We start from the raw sequence: 18796 nt of genomic DNA, 5'->3' as shown, positions 1-18796 counted from the left end.
GGCAGGTCTCGCCACCCTGGCCCTGTCCCTCCGCTCTCCCCCGCCAGGCGCCCGAGCGCGCGCGTCCTGCCCGGGTAAAGCTCTCCATCCACAGCGCAGACGCCACCGCGCTTTCCTTGAAGCGGGGGCGCAAATGAGGAAAGGAGAGCCCCGCGTGCGCGTCCCCTCCCAGCTCTGGGGTGTCCCCCGGCCAGCCAGACCCCCGGGCTGGGGCGCCGGCTGCGGGATGAGGGCGTGCCGGCTGGGCAGACACCCCTACCCGAGCCGGGCGCGCTCTCCGGTCGGGGAGCCGACTCCGAGTCACCCCCCGAGAGGAGGCGAGGACAGGGCAGGCGCGCGGGGTGGGGAGAGCCGCGGGCCGAGATTCTAGCGCGGGGCCGCCTCGGAAGGAAGAGGAGGGGCGCCGGCGCGGGGAAGAGGCGCAGAGGCGCCGGGAGAGGAGGGGAGAGGAGGGGAGAGGGGGGCGGGAGGCGGAGGGAAAAGCCGGGGGCGCGCGGGGCCGCGCGGGGCGGACCCGGGAGGCGCCCGGGGCGGGGCGCGGCGGCCTCGCGCCTCGGGGCGGGCGCGCGGCGCGGGGGCCGGCGGGGCGGGGCGCGGCGGCGGGCGCCCGGGCTTCGGCGGGGGCTGCCGGGATTGGGGCGCCGCGCTGCTCGCTCGCCTGGCGGCTGCTGGCGCGCACGGTCCGGCCGCGCTCCGGGCACAGGTCCGCGCCTCCCGCCCGCGCCCCGCACCTGGCGGCCGCCCCGCCGCGCGCCCCGCGCCGTCATGGGGCTGCAGCCCCTGGAGTTCAGCGACTGCTACCTCGACAGCCCGTGGTTCAGGGAGAGGATCCGCGCCCACGAAGCGGAGCTCGAGCGGACCAACAAGTTCATCAAAGAGCTCATCAAGGACGGGAAGAGCCTCATCGCGGCCACCAAGAGTAAGCGGGGTCGGGCGCGCGCGGGGCGGCGCGCCCAGGCCGGGGGGAGCCGCTCCCCGGGGGAGGCGGGCGGTCCCGGGCCTCGGCGCGTCCCCGGAGGGTCGGGAGACCTTTTCGGCAGCTGGAGGCCCGGGACCCTTCTTCGCCCAGCCAGCAGGGGCGCGGCCCGGGCGGCCTCCGCCAGCACCCCTGGGTGCTGGGGCTCCGCTGAACTGAACCGGACCTACGCTCTTAGCGCTCGGGTCCTTGCACACTAAGGCTGCCCGCGGACGGGTGCAAAACAACCTATAGGGTGACACGTTTTGTCTGTTGGCCTCTCAGAGTTTGCAGGATGCTTGGAAAACCTTCTGGGTGTCGAGCGCTTCCGGAGCACCTTCCGCTCACCCTCTCTGTGTTTTTGATTTCCCCCGACTGTCTGGTCTTGGTCTTAAATTCGCCAAACCAGAAAGTTCACCTGGCCGTGTGCGCTTTCTGCACATTCCTTCCCTCCTCCAGCGCCTGGGAGGGTTCAAAGATTGGCGCTTGGAAGGGTGAGCAGACAGCCTGCCTTCTGGCCTGAGTGAGCACTGCCTGCAAGCCGGGAGTTCCACCCTGGTCAAGCTCCATGCTTTCCTCTCCTGCTCTGTGTCGCTTGTCAAACTCTTGGGTGGCTGCAGAAGAAACGGGAGTGATGTGCTTAATTGCAGTAGCTGAGAAGAGTCTTTGTAAGGTGGGCTGAAATTTAAGCCAAAGCGCCGACTTAGGGATGCTGCTGGTAATGGGAAGGTATTAGCTCCAGGAAGGAGCCTGACCACACTTGCAACCCACCTAACCACACCTGTAACCTATCTGACCACACCTGTAAGTCCTAGGTGCTTCTGAGGATGCCTGTGCATTCCCCTTTAACCTCTTCAAGAGACCTGTGCATCCAGCCTGACCTGTGTCGTCTGGGACTTTATCTCTTCCCTGGTTTCTCAATTCAACAATCTCTGCCTAGAAAATTTGTCTCTTTTCACTGGCTTGCAGACATTTCTGGGAAAAGTACTCCATGTCAACTTCTCCACCCCCCTCCACCCCCCCGTTTTGCATTATGAGAGATTAAAAGCTCCTGGACATCATGTCTCAGGTACCAAGCACATTACTCGGAACAGGAGATACTCAATGAATGAATTGAAATACATTTTAATGGGAAGAATTTAGTGAGCCATCCCTGTAATTTTGGAAGCAAGTTGCTCCACTTTTCTGGATGGTGTCCAGGGTTCCTTTTGGCTGTGTGACCTCTTTGGTTTTGCACAGTGTGGACGGGGAGTCACTATGTTTGGAACATGTGACTAGGGAACTGACTTGGTTGATGGGGCTCCAGTGCCTTGGCATGAAGTATGTGTGTGGGGTGGGAGGTAGCGAGAGACTGTAATGCCCAGGAGTGGGTATGGGAGGAGGACCTGTGTGGGTGTAGGGGTGTGTGCTCAGTGTGAGGGAGAAAACTGCTGCTCCAGCTTACTTTTCATCAGTGTCCCTGGCAGTGGGGGTGATCCTTCTGCCCTTAGACCAGCTGTAGCAGCTCCCTGCAGAGCTAGGGAGCTGAAGAGGGAGGTCTGGAGAGGGGCAGAAGGCAAAGCCAGTTTGGCCACTGATAGAAAGCTATTTATGTGACTGTGCATTAGCTCTGCCAGCAGGACACCAGCCTTGTGTTCCACAGCAGCTCGTAGGTCTGGGGGCCAGCTGTCAGCTTTCCTTTCCAGGGTGTTAGGCTTATCCGAATTTGTGAATCAGTATCCTTACTCCTGTTAATTCTTGTCCTTTACCGGCAGCAGTGTATTTGTACGTAAGCTGAAGAGAGCAACAGAGTGGCTTTTCTCTTTCTTAGGTTTAAATCTTTCCCAGAAGATGACGAAAACCCAGCATTAGCTCACGTGCTGCTGGCAACTTAGCACCACTTTGCCCTCGTGCAGGTTGCTCCACTTCGAGTTCCTTCCAAAGACTTAAAGACACTGGACTTAAGTCGAGACACCTGAGTTTAATTCTCCTTTGCTGTTAGGGCCAGGCTGCAGGACAATGGAGCAGGTCACTTGATTCCGTTTCTCGTGGCCTACTTCTAGGAGGCATTAGTGGGTTCTGCTGTGTTTGGAAATGGCTTGTTTAGGTCATTTGAAATTGCAGTCTAGGTCAATTGTTTGCTGAACCAGTTGAGCCTTTCTAGAACATCTGAGAGTCAAGAAGTCAAGGAAGGACTTGAGGGAGGTAGAGGGAGGAGCTGCACAGAGAATAACGATCAACTGGGTCAAATCGCTTATGTTTTCAGATATTTGGCAAAAAACGGCGTCTTGTGCTTTTTCGGAATTGTGTCTTTACATACTTTCTGTTTGTAACTGCCCTGTAAGATTCCTCCTGCATCCACCCAGTAATTGTTGGATTTATGTAATTTCCATGTCTTGAATGTTGTAAAAATACGTAAAGAAGTTGGAGGCGGTGCTGAGGAGCCTGAAGGCTTTCTGCTGAGTTCAGTTATGTAGCAATCAGCAAATACTTAGCATCTGCAGTGTATTAAGTATTGGGATTGAGATACCCAGGGTAGCAAGACACAGACCCTTGTGCTTAAGTTTATTGGATCAGGTTCCGTCCAGGGAACGTGTTTGAACTCCTGTTTGCATGAGGCTCAGTTCTTAAACTGTGTAAGATGCAGACTCACGGTTAAAAGGTTAAAAAGTGATAAGTACCCTAACTTGGTAGAAGCAGCAGTTTGTTGCTTTAGATTAGGGTGGGGAAGGTTTACTGGGAATCTGGGAACTCATGGGGGTGTTTTAAAGGAAGGCATAGAACCTTGTCAGACTGGAAACAGTTGAGAAGGCTGAACCCATGAGGCGACTTGTTTGGCTGGAGTGGGGATTTCAGTTCGAGTAGGATAGGCTGGAGGGCCAGGAAAGCAGGGTGGGACCGTGGATTATCTCCTGGGCAGAATCACCCAAGATTTTTCAGCAGAAGCCCGCTATTATGGGAAAGAATAGTGGAGGGAGAGTATCTGACATCTGCAGGGCTGGCTGGGAGCTAGCAGAAGGCGAGGGAGGAGTTTTAAAATTTTGACTCCTTTCCTAGAACAACCAATTCCCCCTTGCAATACAGCTTAAACATTTGCAAGCCTTTCATGAGGTACCTCCAGTCTCAGATGCTTGTGATATGTAGAAATGAGTAGCATATTTGCCAGAAACAGCACTAAGCCACATTGCAACAGGTGTTCTTGAGAGCTATGTTCTAGAGGGAAATAGATATTTTAACAAATAGCCCTTACGGTTATTAAGTGCTTACATAGTTATCTGAAATCATCTTCTGTGAACTTAGCTTGTCTAAAGTGCTTGGTTTCGAGAGTTCTCTCTCCCCGCCACCTCTCCCCTCTCTCTCCACCCCACATAAGTGAGCCTGTTCTGTCACAGACATGGAGAAGGATATTAGTGGCAACTAGGACTAGAATTTGACTCTTCTAGTCTTTGGTTTGGGTTCTTTTGGCTTTGATTTTTCACTGTTTTTCTCAGTCCAGTGTAAAAGTTCCCTTTTGCCATCTGTGTTCATTGTTTCAGAGAAATGATTCATATAAATGATTCATATGGTAACTCCTTTCAAGGAAATGAGTTTCCAGTGGCTGTTGCATTAAAACATGCGAGGACTTGGAAGACTTAAGAGTTGCATTTTGTAAACTTGAGCCCCAGTTTCCTTTTTCGTAAAATGGGCCTGTTGCAGAAAGGCTTGAATATTGACTAAAGGGGTGTGGAAGCGTCGTTTAGAAACCACACATGTGAAGTGGCAGTGTAGACTCTTGGCCCAGCCAACATAGTTACTTTGACAATTTAAATTATATTCAGGTGTCTACACCCTGTCCCACGTGACCAAAGGATGAGTGATTGGGGTAATTCCGATGATTGTGACTCAGTCCTAGCTGACCATTAGAATCCCCTGGGGGATTGGAAAAAGGAAAAAAAAAAAAAGCAGTTAGGGCTGAGGATCACTGCACTCTCAGTTATTAAGCCCAGTTTAAGATGAGAATGTATCTTAGTTCTGGCCGGGGAGACGTGATAGAAAGTCTACTGGAGACTAAGGGAAAGATATTTGTAGTGGCAGAAATGGGCACAGGGCAGGTTTTCTATGTTTCCAGCAGACGGGTGAAGGAGGAGAGCCTGGAGCCCTCGGTGGCCTTTCAGGCTTTTATTGGGATTTACCAGGTACATGGCAGGTAGGGGTGCTGGGGGGCCGGGAGGCCAGCAGGCCAGCAAGTCTTCACTCTTTCTGGGCTCTCTGGTGTTCTTTCGCGTTCTCTCTGCTTCTCTCGTGGTTCTGCTGGCGTCCCCATGACGCCGCCCTTGTAAGCTCAGTCTCTCAGCCCAGGTGAAGCCCATCTACGCATGCCCGCACCCTACTCCAGGTGCCCGCCATCAGGCATGCATTCAGGACTGCAGGGATCCATCATCCATCCTAATGGTGGGAGGGCAGAAAAGTCTCATGTCATTTACTTACCCTACAATATTCTTTTGCATCGAGACGAACATTCCTAAAAGATTAATATTCAGCTGTGACATTGGATGTGATGCCCGGAGCTACTCCTGCCATTTTGGACCATGTACAACCATGGTAAGGAGCAGGAAGCAAACATACTGGGTTTTTGATAAGCATCCTGGGAGCCACAGATTCTTCTGTGCCTGAAGCCCACTTCTGGATAGCTTATTAAATAATGTAAGCCACTTCAAGTTGGGTTTCTTCTTAGTTAATATCCTAGTTGTAAATTTTAAGCTGCTGCACCTATAAAGTGGAATTTAGACATGTATAGGAATAAAAGCTATTCTAAAAATTAATCACAAGTATTTCCCCCTGCATGGAAAAGGATACTTGGGTATATTCTTTCCCCCAAAGAAATCACCGTGGACCCTTACAATTCAGAGTGTCACCTGATAAGTGGTAAACTCTTTCTTGGGGTTTTACTGCTGTGGGTTGGTCTCTATACATGTGGACTTGCTATAAAAGTAATTACTGTCAGACGTGAGCAGGGATGTGGACCCAGACAGTCTTTAAAAGCTTTTAAAATCCTTTGCTCCCTGTAGGTGGTCCTTGACTCCAGTTAGGGTAGTTTCTGTTTAGAGTCCTCCAGCCATGTGTATTGGGAATGTCTTACTGGTTAGTCATCTGACATAATTGCCTTTTTCCTTTCCTCCCATCTGCTGGGATTCCTTGGACCACTTCCTTTTTGCCTAGTTTTTTTTTTTTTTTCTTTTGGTGGGGGGGGGGTGACCAGTGAGCATCATTGACTTTTGAAAAACTAGGGGAGCATATTTTTGTACATAATTAAAAGCAAAGATAGTATAGTAGAGATTAAGAGCACAGGCCGAGGTACGAGTCTGTTTGGGTCCATCCCCTCACTCAGCCACTCGCTAACAGTGGACCTGTGGTCAGCCTACTTAGCTTTTCTCTGTGTTTTCCTCTGTTCAGTTGAAAATGCTACCTACAATAATGGGTTGCTTGTGGCATTAAATGACTTAGTGTTTAGAATAAACACTTGAACATTAATAATTATGATGTATTATCCGATCGTAGGCATGTTTTATCATCAAGGTCCTTTTCCTTGCCTGAAAAATGGCTGCTTTGGCTCAGAGATTAGTGTCTAACCTGGTTAGTGCTTATTACCCTGGACTTCATCCCTCCTCCCCGCCCGCCCCTGTTCCTTCATGGTGACTGAGAAGACAGAGATCTGCAGCTCTGGAAAGGCTTCCAGAGTTTGACTGTAGTTCAGCATGCTTGAAATGCTGATGCATCAAAGCTAAGTGGTATCTTGGGAAAACATTTTCTGGAATTCATTTCAGATGCACAAAGATTTGAGGTGGAGTAGAAGGGGGTCACTGCAGCGCCTGCAAATTACGCCAGCCGTGGACAGCTGGGTTGCAGGGCTGCCCATGGGCCTCGTGCAGGGGTCTGATGAGGACCAGCTGAGGATGAGCTGGAGTGCTCCAGTCAAGTGACAACATCCATGACTGGAGCCTGCGGATACTTAAAAATTACAGTGACACTTCTTGAGGATTTTCCCTCTAGCCTGTTGCATGCTGGAAACCCTAACTTAATGGACAGTGCTGGTGTTTGCTACGGGAAATTCAGAATGAGAAAAGGCAGGCAGCCAGAAGATACCAGAGAGGGATGTTGCTGCAAGCTGTTAGGTCATGCTATTCTCTACCCAAGAATCCTCAAGCTTGGCTGGGCAGATTCCAGAGAAGCTGTTTTGAGTTCTGTGACTCCAATAGCTGTTTTATCACCTTAGGATTTTGTTTTTTTTTCCCCACTGTCAGAGAGCTGAGAATTATGAAGGATATAAAAATATTGTGTAGGGCCTCCCCGGTGGCGCAGCGGTTGAGAGCTGGGCTGCGAAGCTGCCTGCAGCCTCTGCAGCGCTGGTTCGATCCCCCGCTGCTGGCGAGGGTCCCACATGGCATGCAGACCTCTCCTGCTGCCCGCTGCTCCCCTCAGCAGTGTATTTCATCACTCTGCCTGTTCTGTTCTCCCCTCTGGCTCTGGTGAATTCTCACTCTCCTGCGCTTCTGACTGTACCCAGTGCTTGTATAAATAAATAAATAAATCTTTAAAAAATATATATTGTGTAGTCTCCTAAGGGCACCACAGATCGTGTTTTACATGATTGCTGACTGTTTATGACAGTGCGTAAGTAAAATGTTTATATTTGACCACAGTTAATAGCAAATGATGTCTTATCACTTAAAACTTTGCTCTTAGAAACATAGCTATGAAAACACTGCGTCATAGGATTCAGTGTGGTCTTGTGTTGCCTTTGACTTTCTACATATTGTTTAAAGAAAACTTGCAAGTTGGCTTTATTTGTGGATTTGTGGGAGAGTGTTTAGAAATTTGCAGTTTATAATGCCAATGAAGGGTGTCTTGGATTTACATTTCACAGACAAACGGGCAGTTGTGAGCTCCATTTGAAAATTGTTTTTTTTATTGGAAGTATATAATTTTAATAACAGTAGCTAACTTTTATTGAGCATTTACTATTTACTTTGTGCTAAATTCAGCATGGCACTGTATTTTTTTTTTTAAAGATTTATTTATTTATTTATACAAGCACTGGGTATAGTCAGAAGCGCAGGAGGGTGAGAGAATTCACCAGAGCGGGGAGCAGAGCAGGCAAAAGGACCGAAGTACACTGCTGAGGGGAGCAGCGGGTGGCAGGAGAGGTCTGCGCGCCATGCGGGACCCTCCTCTGGTGGCCGGGGAGCAGGTGGGGATCGAACCGGTGGGTGCTGCTGAGGCTGAGGGCTGCTTCGCAACCCAGCGCTCAACTGCTGCACCACCGGGGAGGCCCATGGCACTGTATTAAAGTGAAGACTTACCCAAGGAGGTAGGCTAACACGTGCTCCATTTTATAGGTTAGAGAACTGAGTTTGGGGAGGTTAGTAGCTTGTACAGATGACCAGTTGGTCAGTGGTGGAATGGGCCAACATTTGTCTAACTCCAAAACCCTAAACCACAGACAATAAACTGTCTGTAAGGGTTGTAACTGTGCTCTGAGTCAGGCAAGTTATTATGATAAATCTTGGTTATCTGAAATGTGTGTGCATTACTAACACAGCACAAGGATCATGATTAAAAATTTGCTGGATTATAAGGCCTCCTGCAATGATGATTGCACATAAAACCAATCACCAATTTGTGTAAATGTTGACATGCAGACATTGGGTTGATTTAGGAGCAATGAATACATGCAAGACCTCCATTAAAAAAGTCATTTTTCCCTTCAGTCTCTCTCTGACTCAACTCTCGCACCTCCCCCTCTCTTAGAGTCCCTTTCCTCTGGACTGCTCGGCTCACCCTTTACTACAATGAGTTTTAATTTTGTTCTCATTTAATATTAGCCCTTTTCCTTTAAAATAGGAGATATTTGAGAAGTAAAAAAACTGGAAAGAATCTCCTAATCTCTCTGTATTTGCTTCTCAGTTTAAGAAAGAAAAGCTTCCCCTCTGTCTGTCCCCAGTAGCAAACCATCCTTCTCCCTAGGAAGTAGCATATATGTCAAGTCTGTTGTTTAGTATTTCCAGGTCTCTTTCTACATCTGTGTATATGCCTAAATAAAAGTGTTTTGCATGTTTTCAGACTTCTTGTAATGATTTCATACTGTTTTCTGCAGCTTTTTTACCCTTCAACATCATGCTTGTCAAATTTGTCCACGTGAATGCATGTATTAATTTTACCTGATTTAGTTCAACTATGTGCTGACAGTGCACATTTAAAACGACTTTGATGGTTGATACGTAGTTCTATCAAGACATGTTAGATGCTCTTTGGTGAACCTTATGTCCATGCGGTATTTTTTTTTTTTAAAGATTTGTTCATTTATGCATACAAAAACTGGGGTACAGCCAGAGGTGTGGGGGTGAGAGGATTGACCAGAAGCAGAGTGGGGAGCAAAACAGGCAGATCTACTGAAATGAAATACACTGCTGAGGGGAGCAGTGGGCAAGACAGGAGAGGTCTGCGCCATGTGGGTCAGCTCCCTGGCCAGGGATCTAGTGCTGCGGTGGCTACAGATGGTGCTGAGACTTAGTGCCGAGACTTAGTGCCGAGACTTAACCCCTTGCACCACCAGGCAGGCCCAGTCCGTGCAGTGTTTTGGACTGTGAAACAGGGCATTTCGGGAGTAGTCAGTATGAAAGCCTTACTGTAATTTATTTTGGGATCACTTGCTTGACCACAGTTTGTAAACAATGATTCCTGAAGACATTTCACATGTTTTCTTTCTGATTTTATATTTTCTGTGTAGTCTGGTCCATCAGAACTTGTAGAAGTACATTTCAGGACTCTAAGAAATACCTGGTATGGGTCAAAAACAAAATATGGGGAAAAGCCTTTGTGCGTCATTGAAATTGGACTTCCAATACCCGGATGCAAAGAGGAACACAACGTGCTTAGTTCTAAATACAATGTGCTTAGTCTTATTAGGAAGCTGGTGACCGTCAGTCCAGTTAGGTCGGATGAGTTGGATTATTAGACTTGTTTGGAGTCTTGTGGCCTTGAGCAAACAGGAATCACCAAAAGGACACCATTTAAGGACAGGTCAGGGGGATGCTTTTGTATTGAAAAGCTTTGACTTCTTTTTACACACACACACACACACACACACACACACACACACACATCCCCCACTCCACCCCCCTCCCCTACACCTGACATTTTACCTTCTCAGGGCAGACTTCTCTTTAAGCCAGGAGATGAACTAGAATCATACTTGCATTGCCAGCTCTGCTAGGCCTGCCTCCCTGGCTGAACTCGAATTTCCTCTCTGTTCCCTGAGGTAGATGTCAGGCCTGTGCCACTTAATATTTCAGCAGTGAGTGTGACTTCTTCCTAGTTAACCTGTCGCCCCACAGGCGCTGTCTGTCCTTGGGTGCCAGGCAGGCCTCCCGTCACCTTCTGGCAGTGAGTCACTGTGAGGTGTGTGACTGGAGGGAAGCAGTGGGGCCAGAAAAATGTCACCTCAGGTCTGAACCAGGATGGCTGCTGCTCAGCTCCACCACCTACTAGTAGTGTGACTTTGTCAAGTTACTGGCACCTTCAGTGCCCAGCTTTCTGTTTCTTTTGTAGTAAATGGAAATAGTTGGTCTGCCCTCGTGGGGTGGTGGAGTTTCATTCTCACAAGACGTAGTGACAGATCTTGGGAGGTCCGGCTCTTGGAAGATGGTGACCGTTGACATTGAAAGAGCACTGTCCCACCTTCCTTTAGTTGAGCTGGAGCACATTGTCACTTTACTAGCAGTGACTGTATTCAGCCGGTGAACACGTCCTTCTCTCTTCCAAACAAAGAATATTTTGACAAACAGGCCTGAAGATAAGCCTCTCCTGTACTAAAGAAAACACCTGTAAGTGTTTTGAAACCCAACATATTACTGAAGATCTTTGCTTGAAAATTGTAGGCTGAAGCCAGAAAAAAAAAAAAAAATTGTAGGCTGAAGCCACACCATAGTGGACTGGCTAGCGTAGAGGGTCAAAGAAGACTTCAAGTCAGTAGTAACTTCTGAGAAGTGGGAACTTTCCATGCAGAGAGTGAGGCATTCTCCAAGCACAGGGAAAGGCATCCTGGGGCCAGAGAGCATCACTGCAGCCTCCAGGTAGCGGGGAGTGGAGTGGGGGTGAGGCTGGGGTGGATCTGAAAGGTCTGTGAGCCAGTTAAGGACTTCAGGCTTCCTTCTCAGGACAGCTGGGATGGACTGAAACCTTCTGAGAAGGGGATTGGCATTCTCCGAAGTGCACATTAGAAAGGACTTACAGATCCTTGAGGTGCTGAGGATGACTGAGGAGAGCAGGGCTGGAGCGATGGAAGTCAGCTGCCAGCTAGAGGCAAATTCTCAAGGAATCAGGATTTCTAGGCTGTAGCAGACTTAGGGGGTGATTGGCCTTGGGGCCTGGAGGAAGGAGACATCCGAGGTGATTCCTCCCTTACAGTCTGTGCCAGTCAGCACTGCTGCTGGAGGCTGTCTAGCCGGAAGAGCAGGTTTGTGGGGAGAGGATCCATATTTTGGTTTGGATGTGTTGAGGTGGAGGTGCTTTTGAGAGAGGCAGTTCACCCATTCCTGTTTGTTTCCTTTTTGAGGCCAAATCTTAGGAACAGAAACAGCTTATGGATGGGAAGCAGCACCATCAATTGCACAGTGAACTGGCCCAGAGAGACAGGGTGGTTCAGGGAAATCTGAGGAACACCAGCTTTTCAGGGGGAGTTGAGGGAGAGTTTGACTGTATTTGAGAGCAGTAGCCACGGAGAGACGGGCCACAGGGAGCCTTTTCTCCCAAACCAGGGAGGAGAAATGTTTCAGAAAACAGGAGGGAATGGACAAGCTCAAATGCAGGATAAAGAACCCTCAGGACACCAAGAAATGTCTCTTCCAGACTTTATTCTACCAATTTGGATATTTTATTCAAACAGTCCTTAATCTTGGTTGAAGAAAAGTGTATGACGGAAGCACTTTTTCCTTTCCGCTGAGAGACACCGTTGATTTTTCTGTTCAAACTCAGAGGAATCACACTGCTGCTTTTTGGATGTCTGCAGAGAAGAAAACCTTCTGGCAACATCTGGGAGGATTCTAGGACTCCAGGTCCTGAGAGGAGAGGAGGAGTAGGACCCGTGAGAGTTCAAACTGTTGCAATTATCTGTGATCTAAAAATAGCTTTTCTTCCTGTTTTCTAGGTAACTACCTACTTTCCCATTATTTGGAGAACTAATTCCTAGAATAAAGAAATGCTTAAGAAAAACTAACTCTTCCAGTGCATGGGTGTACATTCAGCCCTTCTCTTTCCATCAGATAAACACCAAATCCAGGCACACAGCTTGTCCTCAAGAATCTCTGGGATTCTTCAGAGACAGAGATTCCAGGACTTCAGTGGACCAGTTTTTTGCTTGTGTCCTTAGGACTAGAATAGCTGGCCCGTCTCGGGGAACAGCATATAGAACAGGTTTACAATTATATTTGACCCGTGAACATTGCTGGGGTTAGAGGCACTGACCCCCCGTGTAGTCAGAAGTCTGTGTATAACCTTAGACTCCCTCCAAAACTTAGGGGCCAATAGCCTGCTCTTTACTGGAAGCCTTCATGATAACATGAGCGTATTTTCTATGTTATAGGTAATCTTACCATTAAATACACTAGAGAAAAAATGTTAAGAAAATCATTAGAGAAACTGACTTTGGTACTCTCCTGTATTTATCCATCCCGTAAGTTTACAAGAAAACCAGCCTGTGAGTGACCTGTGCGGCTCAGCCTGTGTTGCTCAAAGACCAGTTACCGACAGGTTTTTGGCATCACACCTACTGTGTGTCCTCGTTCATCACTGCCCCTTGCACCTGAGAAGAACCGAGCTCAAATTACTAGTTGAAGCCCCAAAGAGAAATTTTGACTCGTGCGAGTGAAGCCCTGACGAGCGGGGCTTGCTGTAGGTACCCCTGGCCCTGGGGGCTCAGACTGTGTTTTTGCGTCGCTGACAGGTCCCTGGGTTGGCTGGGTTGCAGAGTGGTGCTCTGCCCCAGTGGCATCGCTTCACACACACATCTTTCATACTGCTCTGGAATCCCAGAGAATAGGTAGTCCTTTTCCTTGGAGCACTTGTTCCCCAATGGGCGATTTTGACCAGCTGGTGATATTTTCGGTTGTCCTGATTGGGAGGTGCTGCCAGCACCCAGGGAGTGGAGGCCATTGATGCAGCTAAACACCCTGAAACGCGCAGGGCAGCCTCCTCCAACCAAGAATGATCCAGCTCCAAGTTAATTGTACTGAGGTTGAGAAACTTGCCTTACACATGGGGAGACCAGGTTGTCCGTCACAGGACACTTTGGAGAGTATAATCAGGCCAGGACATCAGCACCAGCTAGGATTGTGTGGCGTAAGCTTGGTTTGCCCAAGTGGGTTGCCCTCTTCTCAGTCTTGGGTCATTTACCAGCCTAGACCAGTCACTGAGACATCATGGCGGATGGTTTACTGGGGTCAGCTGCAGACATGTGCCTACTTCCAGGAATAACAACCAGAGTCAGAGCACAGCAAAACCTGATGTTCAGCAGGAAGACAAGTTGCATTTTTGAAAGTGACTTTACTAGTCCTGTTGTGCTCTGGTGAAGGGGTTATATGTGGCAAGCAAGTGAGGATATGGGAAGCTAGCAGGTTAAAATAAATATGCCTTCTACTGTATCTTATTGCTGGGCTGATTAATTTTAGCTAAAGTAAAGGCAAATGGGAGAGAAGAGAGAGGAGTGAGAGGATGGAAATGAAGACTGGTCTGTGCAACTTGCATGGTACAAGGTCAATCAAGGTTGTTGATATAGTGAGGTGGGTAATGGCCATATCTTAGTATTTATCTGCAGTGGAAGTGGCAAGGATACTTTTCTGATCATTGTAGAAAAAACTTGGATCAAAATAGTGCATGCCATTTTTAACTTGTTATTACCCAAGAAAATATTTTTAGAATTTAATAGTGATTTACTGACTTAATTGAAATTTCTGAAGTGTTGCAAATGGCCACATTTCATCTTTTTTTTCCCACAACTGAGAAGTATTCCATTGCATCTTGATCTTCTTAACTGCTTTGGTGTTGGCGCTTAGGTTGTTTCTATAACCTGGCTGTTGTAAGTGCTGCATTGGACATAGGTGTGCACGAAGTGTAGTGCTTTTACATTCTTCAGGTAGATACCCAAACATGGGATTGCTGGATCACAGGGTGGATCCATTTTTAATAGTTTCAGAAACCGCTATACTGTGCTCCATAGGGCTGGACAGTCTCCATTCCCACCGACAGAGTATGAGGCTTCCTTTTTCTTCATACCCTCACCAGCATTTTTTCTTGCTGGTCTTTTTTTGCGGTGGACTATTCGCACGAGTGTGAAAGAGTATCTCAGTGTGGTTTTGATTTGTATTTTCCTGATGATCAATGATGATGAGCATTTTTGTGCTTGCAACTTGGGCCAGTTGGCCATCTGTATGTTTTCTTTGGAGAAGTGGCCATTTGACTTTCATGTCTGTTTTCTGATTGGGTTTTTTGTTTTCATGTTGTCAAGTGGACTCTGAAATCTTTTAGAATGTAATTCTGTGTCTTAGTTGATGCTGTCTGAAGGTTTGTGTGGCCATGCAGATTAACCTGGTGATGAGCAGACTTAGTCCAGAACAGGATGTGTCACTTAACCACAGTTAACAGTTTTTTGTTTGCTCTAAGATGGTTTTGGCAGGGTCTACCACAGTGTCTGCAGGACAGATTTATCTTGAAAATCATAGAACAGAATGTTTTTTAAAAGTGCTTATTTGTCCAATGAACAAAGAGCCAACTTAGTAAAGACCTTCACATTTGTGACTTTGAAATTGTCATTCTAAAAGCACTAATGCTCAAAGCGTATTTTCAAGCAAATGCTCTTTCTGGGATTAATGTATGTGGTGAGAACACAGTGGGAAGGAATGGAGAGGGAGTTGGTTCTGTGGTGGAAGCTTCATGAACATTTGCCCTTTGGAAGGTGCTGGAGGGCCACCCACAGGTGAAGGGTGCTGGATTGTATGACTTGAGCTTGATGAATGTGTATCATAAAACAGAGCTCATCTTAGGAAGAAAAGTTAGAACTGGATGGAATGGAATTAGTACATTTTCAGCTTTGTAAGCTAGCTAACATTGTGTGTGTGCATGCGTGTGTGTACACACAGTCATAATTTAGGTGTGGCTAACCTACGTTATTTCAGTGGGGTCAGTACTGGTTCCTTTAATATACACACATACACATAGATTGTGTGTATATGTGCATATCCATTTTTGTATGTTGAATTTGTTTCAATTAGAATATAAAAAACACCTCCAATTTAAAACAGCAATGAGTAGATTATACTGTTTGGTATTAAATATATTTTGTTTTAATTGGCCTGGCAATCTAGTTATAAGTTTAGCTATGGTAGACATTATCAGAGATGTGTAAGTTTACTAGAAGTGATAATTATAACGGTAGCAGTTGGGGTGGTAGTAGCAGATGATAGGATTTTTCCCTTTTGAGCACTTATTAAGGCTTCCCGTTGAAAGCATTTACTTCTCACGGTCCTGTTTGGTACTCTTACAACAGCTAACATTTTGCAACTTAGGGGCCAAGGTTTAGGAGGTTAAGTTACTTGCTCAAGAGCATTCACCTAGACAGCTGTGTGACCCTGCAGTTACACATTTTTCAAAGCCTTTTGTTTTCTAGAAGAGCATGTTTTATTGACATTGACATATGGGATGACACCTATTTGATTTATGGCATTATCTGGGGTAAAGCCATGTAGTGATATCTGCAAAACTGACTTTAGGGAATTTAAAGAATTTCCATGGAGTGACTGAAACTTCCTTTAAACTCCTGAATGTCACAGGCAAGGAAATCATTTTCAGATGGTCTGGCATAGTGGCTGTACTGGTAACTTGTATTGCAAAATATATTGCTGTTTCCTTTGTAGCCAGAGCTGAATTGAAATAGGAACGCTGTTTTTTTTTTTTAATAAAAATTTATTGATTTACAAAACCATATACATTTAGGGGCACATCTTCACCTGTGTATGTGTATAAGCTTGACCTCAACCACCACGTAAGTTCTAGTGCCCTTACACTATCAGGATGACACCCCCTACCCCTTCTCCCCTAACCCCTTCTGGTTACCACTATATGTTTATTTCATAGAGTCTGAAAGTTATTTTTATCATGATTTGTTCATTTGCTTTATTTTCCACGTCTGAAAGAAGCCATCAATAAATTATCTTTCCCTTTCTGTCTTGTTTCATTTAGCATAAGCAGTTCAAGTTGCATCTGTGTTGTCGGCAAAGATCTCATCTCTTTAAATAGCTGAGGAATATTCCCTGGAGTGTGTCCCACAGCCTCTCTATCCATCTACCCATTGGTGGGCATTTAAGTGGTTTCCGTGTCGTAGCTGTTTTGAATGATGTTGCTCTGCATGCGCATTGGGTTGCCTAAAAATTTTGATAGTGCTTTCATAGTCTTTGTATAAATACCTAGGAGAGTTGTTGCTGGGTCATGTTATATTTTCATTTAACATGGGGGCAGCACCAGTTTACAAATAATGTTACAAACAGTGATATAAAAGCCTGGGTTTGACACCCTGGATATTGTCACCATTTCCATCTGCCATGGTTCTTCACCATCTTCTGTGGTTCTTCACTGATCAGCAAAGACCAGTGGATTTATCCCCTTAAAGGACAGGCACTTCCCATTGTTTTACAGATGGATGCCCTGCAGTTATTGCCAGTTTGAACACCTTCTTGAATTTGCTGGTTATCTCATGTCCCTAAGTGGCAATTGCCATGTTATTTTCTTCTCAAGTAATAGCCATTCCTTTTCCCCCCAAGATTTATTTATTTATACAAGAACTGGGGTACAGGCCAGAAGTATGGGGGGTGAGAGGATTCACCAGAGACAGAGCGGGAAACAGAACAGGCAGACTGACTGAAGTACACTGCTGAGGGGAGCAGGGGACAAGTCAGGAGAGGTCTGCTGCGCCATGTGGGTTGCTCCCTGGCTGGCTGGAGGATTGAACTTGTGCTGCAGTGGCTGCAGACAGCTTCACAGCGCTGCATCTTAATCCCTTGCACCACCAGGGAGGCCCAGTGGCCATACCTTTTTCAGCCATTCCTCTTTTCTATCAATAGATGCATTTTCATTCTCTGTGTTGATAGATAGTATTTGAATGTATTGACCCTGAAATAAATTATCTCATAATTCCAGATAAGAACTTGCTATCTAGAAGGTTATTTGTCCAAAATCAGGTGGCGGTGTCAGACGGTGTTAAGAAGACATTGTAAAGACACTGTGGTTAATTTAAAAAGGCAGGGGCTTAATTTAAGGGCAGGGACTGCATCAGGTGAGCCCATCAGTGCCTAGCACAGTGCCTGGCACATACATTGGTATTGGAGAAATAATTGCTGAATAAATGCCCTTTTGGTTCCTGATGTGCTCAGGTTAGCTCTCCTTGCAGTCTGAGTGTTTGGGGGACCCTGGGAAAGCAGCTGATATGCGTGAGGCTATCCAGGGCCTTCAAGTCCTGTCCTAGTCTGGAGTCACTTAGAGTCACGGCTGTACCCTCGTGCCACACGAGGTGGTCCCGGCTCCATGGACAGCCCCTGGAGTTCTTGATGTCTGATGAAAACAATCGAAACTATACACTCGGGATGTGAATGCGGCTCCAGGCTGGTGAGAAAGTTGTTTTGGTCTCAGTTGAGTTGACTAATCTTTGAAGCACGAGTCGGGATAGGAGTCAAACATTTCGGAGGGCCCCAAACTGCCTCCAGATGGAAAGCGAAGCTCAGAGTGGTTTATTGCTCTTTGTGGACTTTCTCTCGTCATCCCCAATGATTGTTGCTATTTACCACGCTGATGCCAAGGGTGAATTTTCCCTGTGGCACATGAGGAAAGGTGGGGTCCGGTGCTTAATTTGTGTCACATAAAGAAAAACAAGAAGAAAAAGACGAAAATGGTGATTTTGCTACACGGTTAAGTTGTACATTCTTTTATTAGATTTATGATAGGACAAGGTCCTGGAGGGAATACTGAAATCCTTTCACACTGACAGCTTTAAAAAAATTCTAAAGGAGTCATGATAAAATCCAGGCAAGAGGATTGAAGCGAAACCAAAGCTGTGATATTCGAAGGTCTTGTTATTTTAAGAAGAACAAAATGTCATGTTTTTCCTTATTAAAATTTTTTCCTTACATAACCAGTTCTTGTGATAAACTCAGTCTGGACGTGCTGGGATCCTGGTGTTTCTCCCATGACGTTTCTCCCAGAACATGGCCCGCCATTCTGTCCCACGTGGCGGGGCCGGGAGGGGACCCTTGCTGCGGGCAGCTCGGCCCCATCTGCCCAGGCCTTCTTGGCCTTTTCTTTGCCAGCTGCTGGGTCATGTAGGGAGTCGCCTTACTGTTGCTCTTCCACATACAGCAAAGAGGTGCTGTCCTTCGCCTTTCTCTTCCCTTACGTAGTGTGGGTGATGTTCTCCTGGTCGTCTCTTCTGGAAGACATTCCCCAACGTGTGTATGCGTGTGTGTGACATTCCTCAACAAGTGTGTGTGCGTGTGTTTTCTCGTGCGTTGTGAGTCAGTGGCTGTTTGCAGTGTATTTTTCCTTGACTTATCTTGGGGTATTTATCCCTCTGTGTCCTGCGGAGCAACGCGCGGAACAAAGTGGCTGTATGGGACAGAAGAGTCGGTGACAGACCTGGCGTCGCCTGAGGGGAGAGGGTCTGTGGTGTAGGTTGGTGGAGAAAGAGAATGAAGGGGAAATGAGTGAGACCACACGGGAGCAGGACTCAGTGGCCGCCTAGATGTGCTGAAAAGCCTTCATCGGAGATGCAGTTTTCAGCCTGCT

At 47.2% G+C, this 18796-nt stretch overlaps 1 protein-coding gene across 1 annotated transcript in view; it reads left to right on the top strand.

The window, feature by feature from the left end:
• Nucleotides 1–765: 765 nt before the first annotated feature.
• Nucleotides 766–18796, top strand: part of ARHGAP10 (Rho GTPase activating protein 10) — a gene marked incomplete at both ends in the record, with an annotated part of 223928 nt that continues 205897 nt past the window's right edge. Inside the window, one exon of the mRNA XM_084245750.1 lies at nucleotides 766–919. Coding sequence (XP_084101876.1) covers nucleotides 766–919 — 154 coding nt within the window. The remainder of the gene's footprint in view (nucleotides 920–18796) is intronic.

Source organism: Talpa europaea, assembly GCF_964194135.1.
Source record: "Talpa europaea genome assembly, chromosome: 10".
Taxonomy (NCBI): Eukaryota; Metazoa; Chordata; class Mammalia; order Eulipotyphla; family Talpidae; genus Talpa; species Talpa europaea.
Note: the sequence above shows the minus strand (reverse complement) of the source record. Positions and strands in the feature narration are given on the sequence as shown.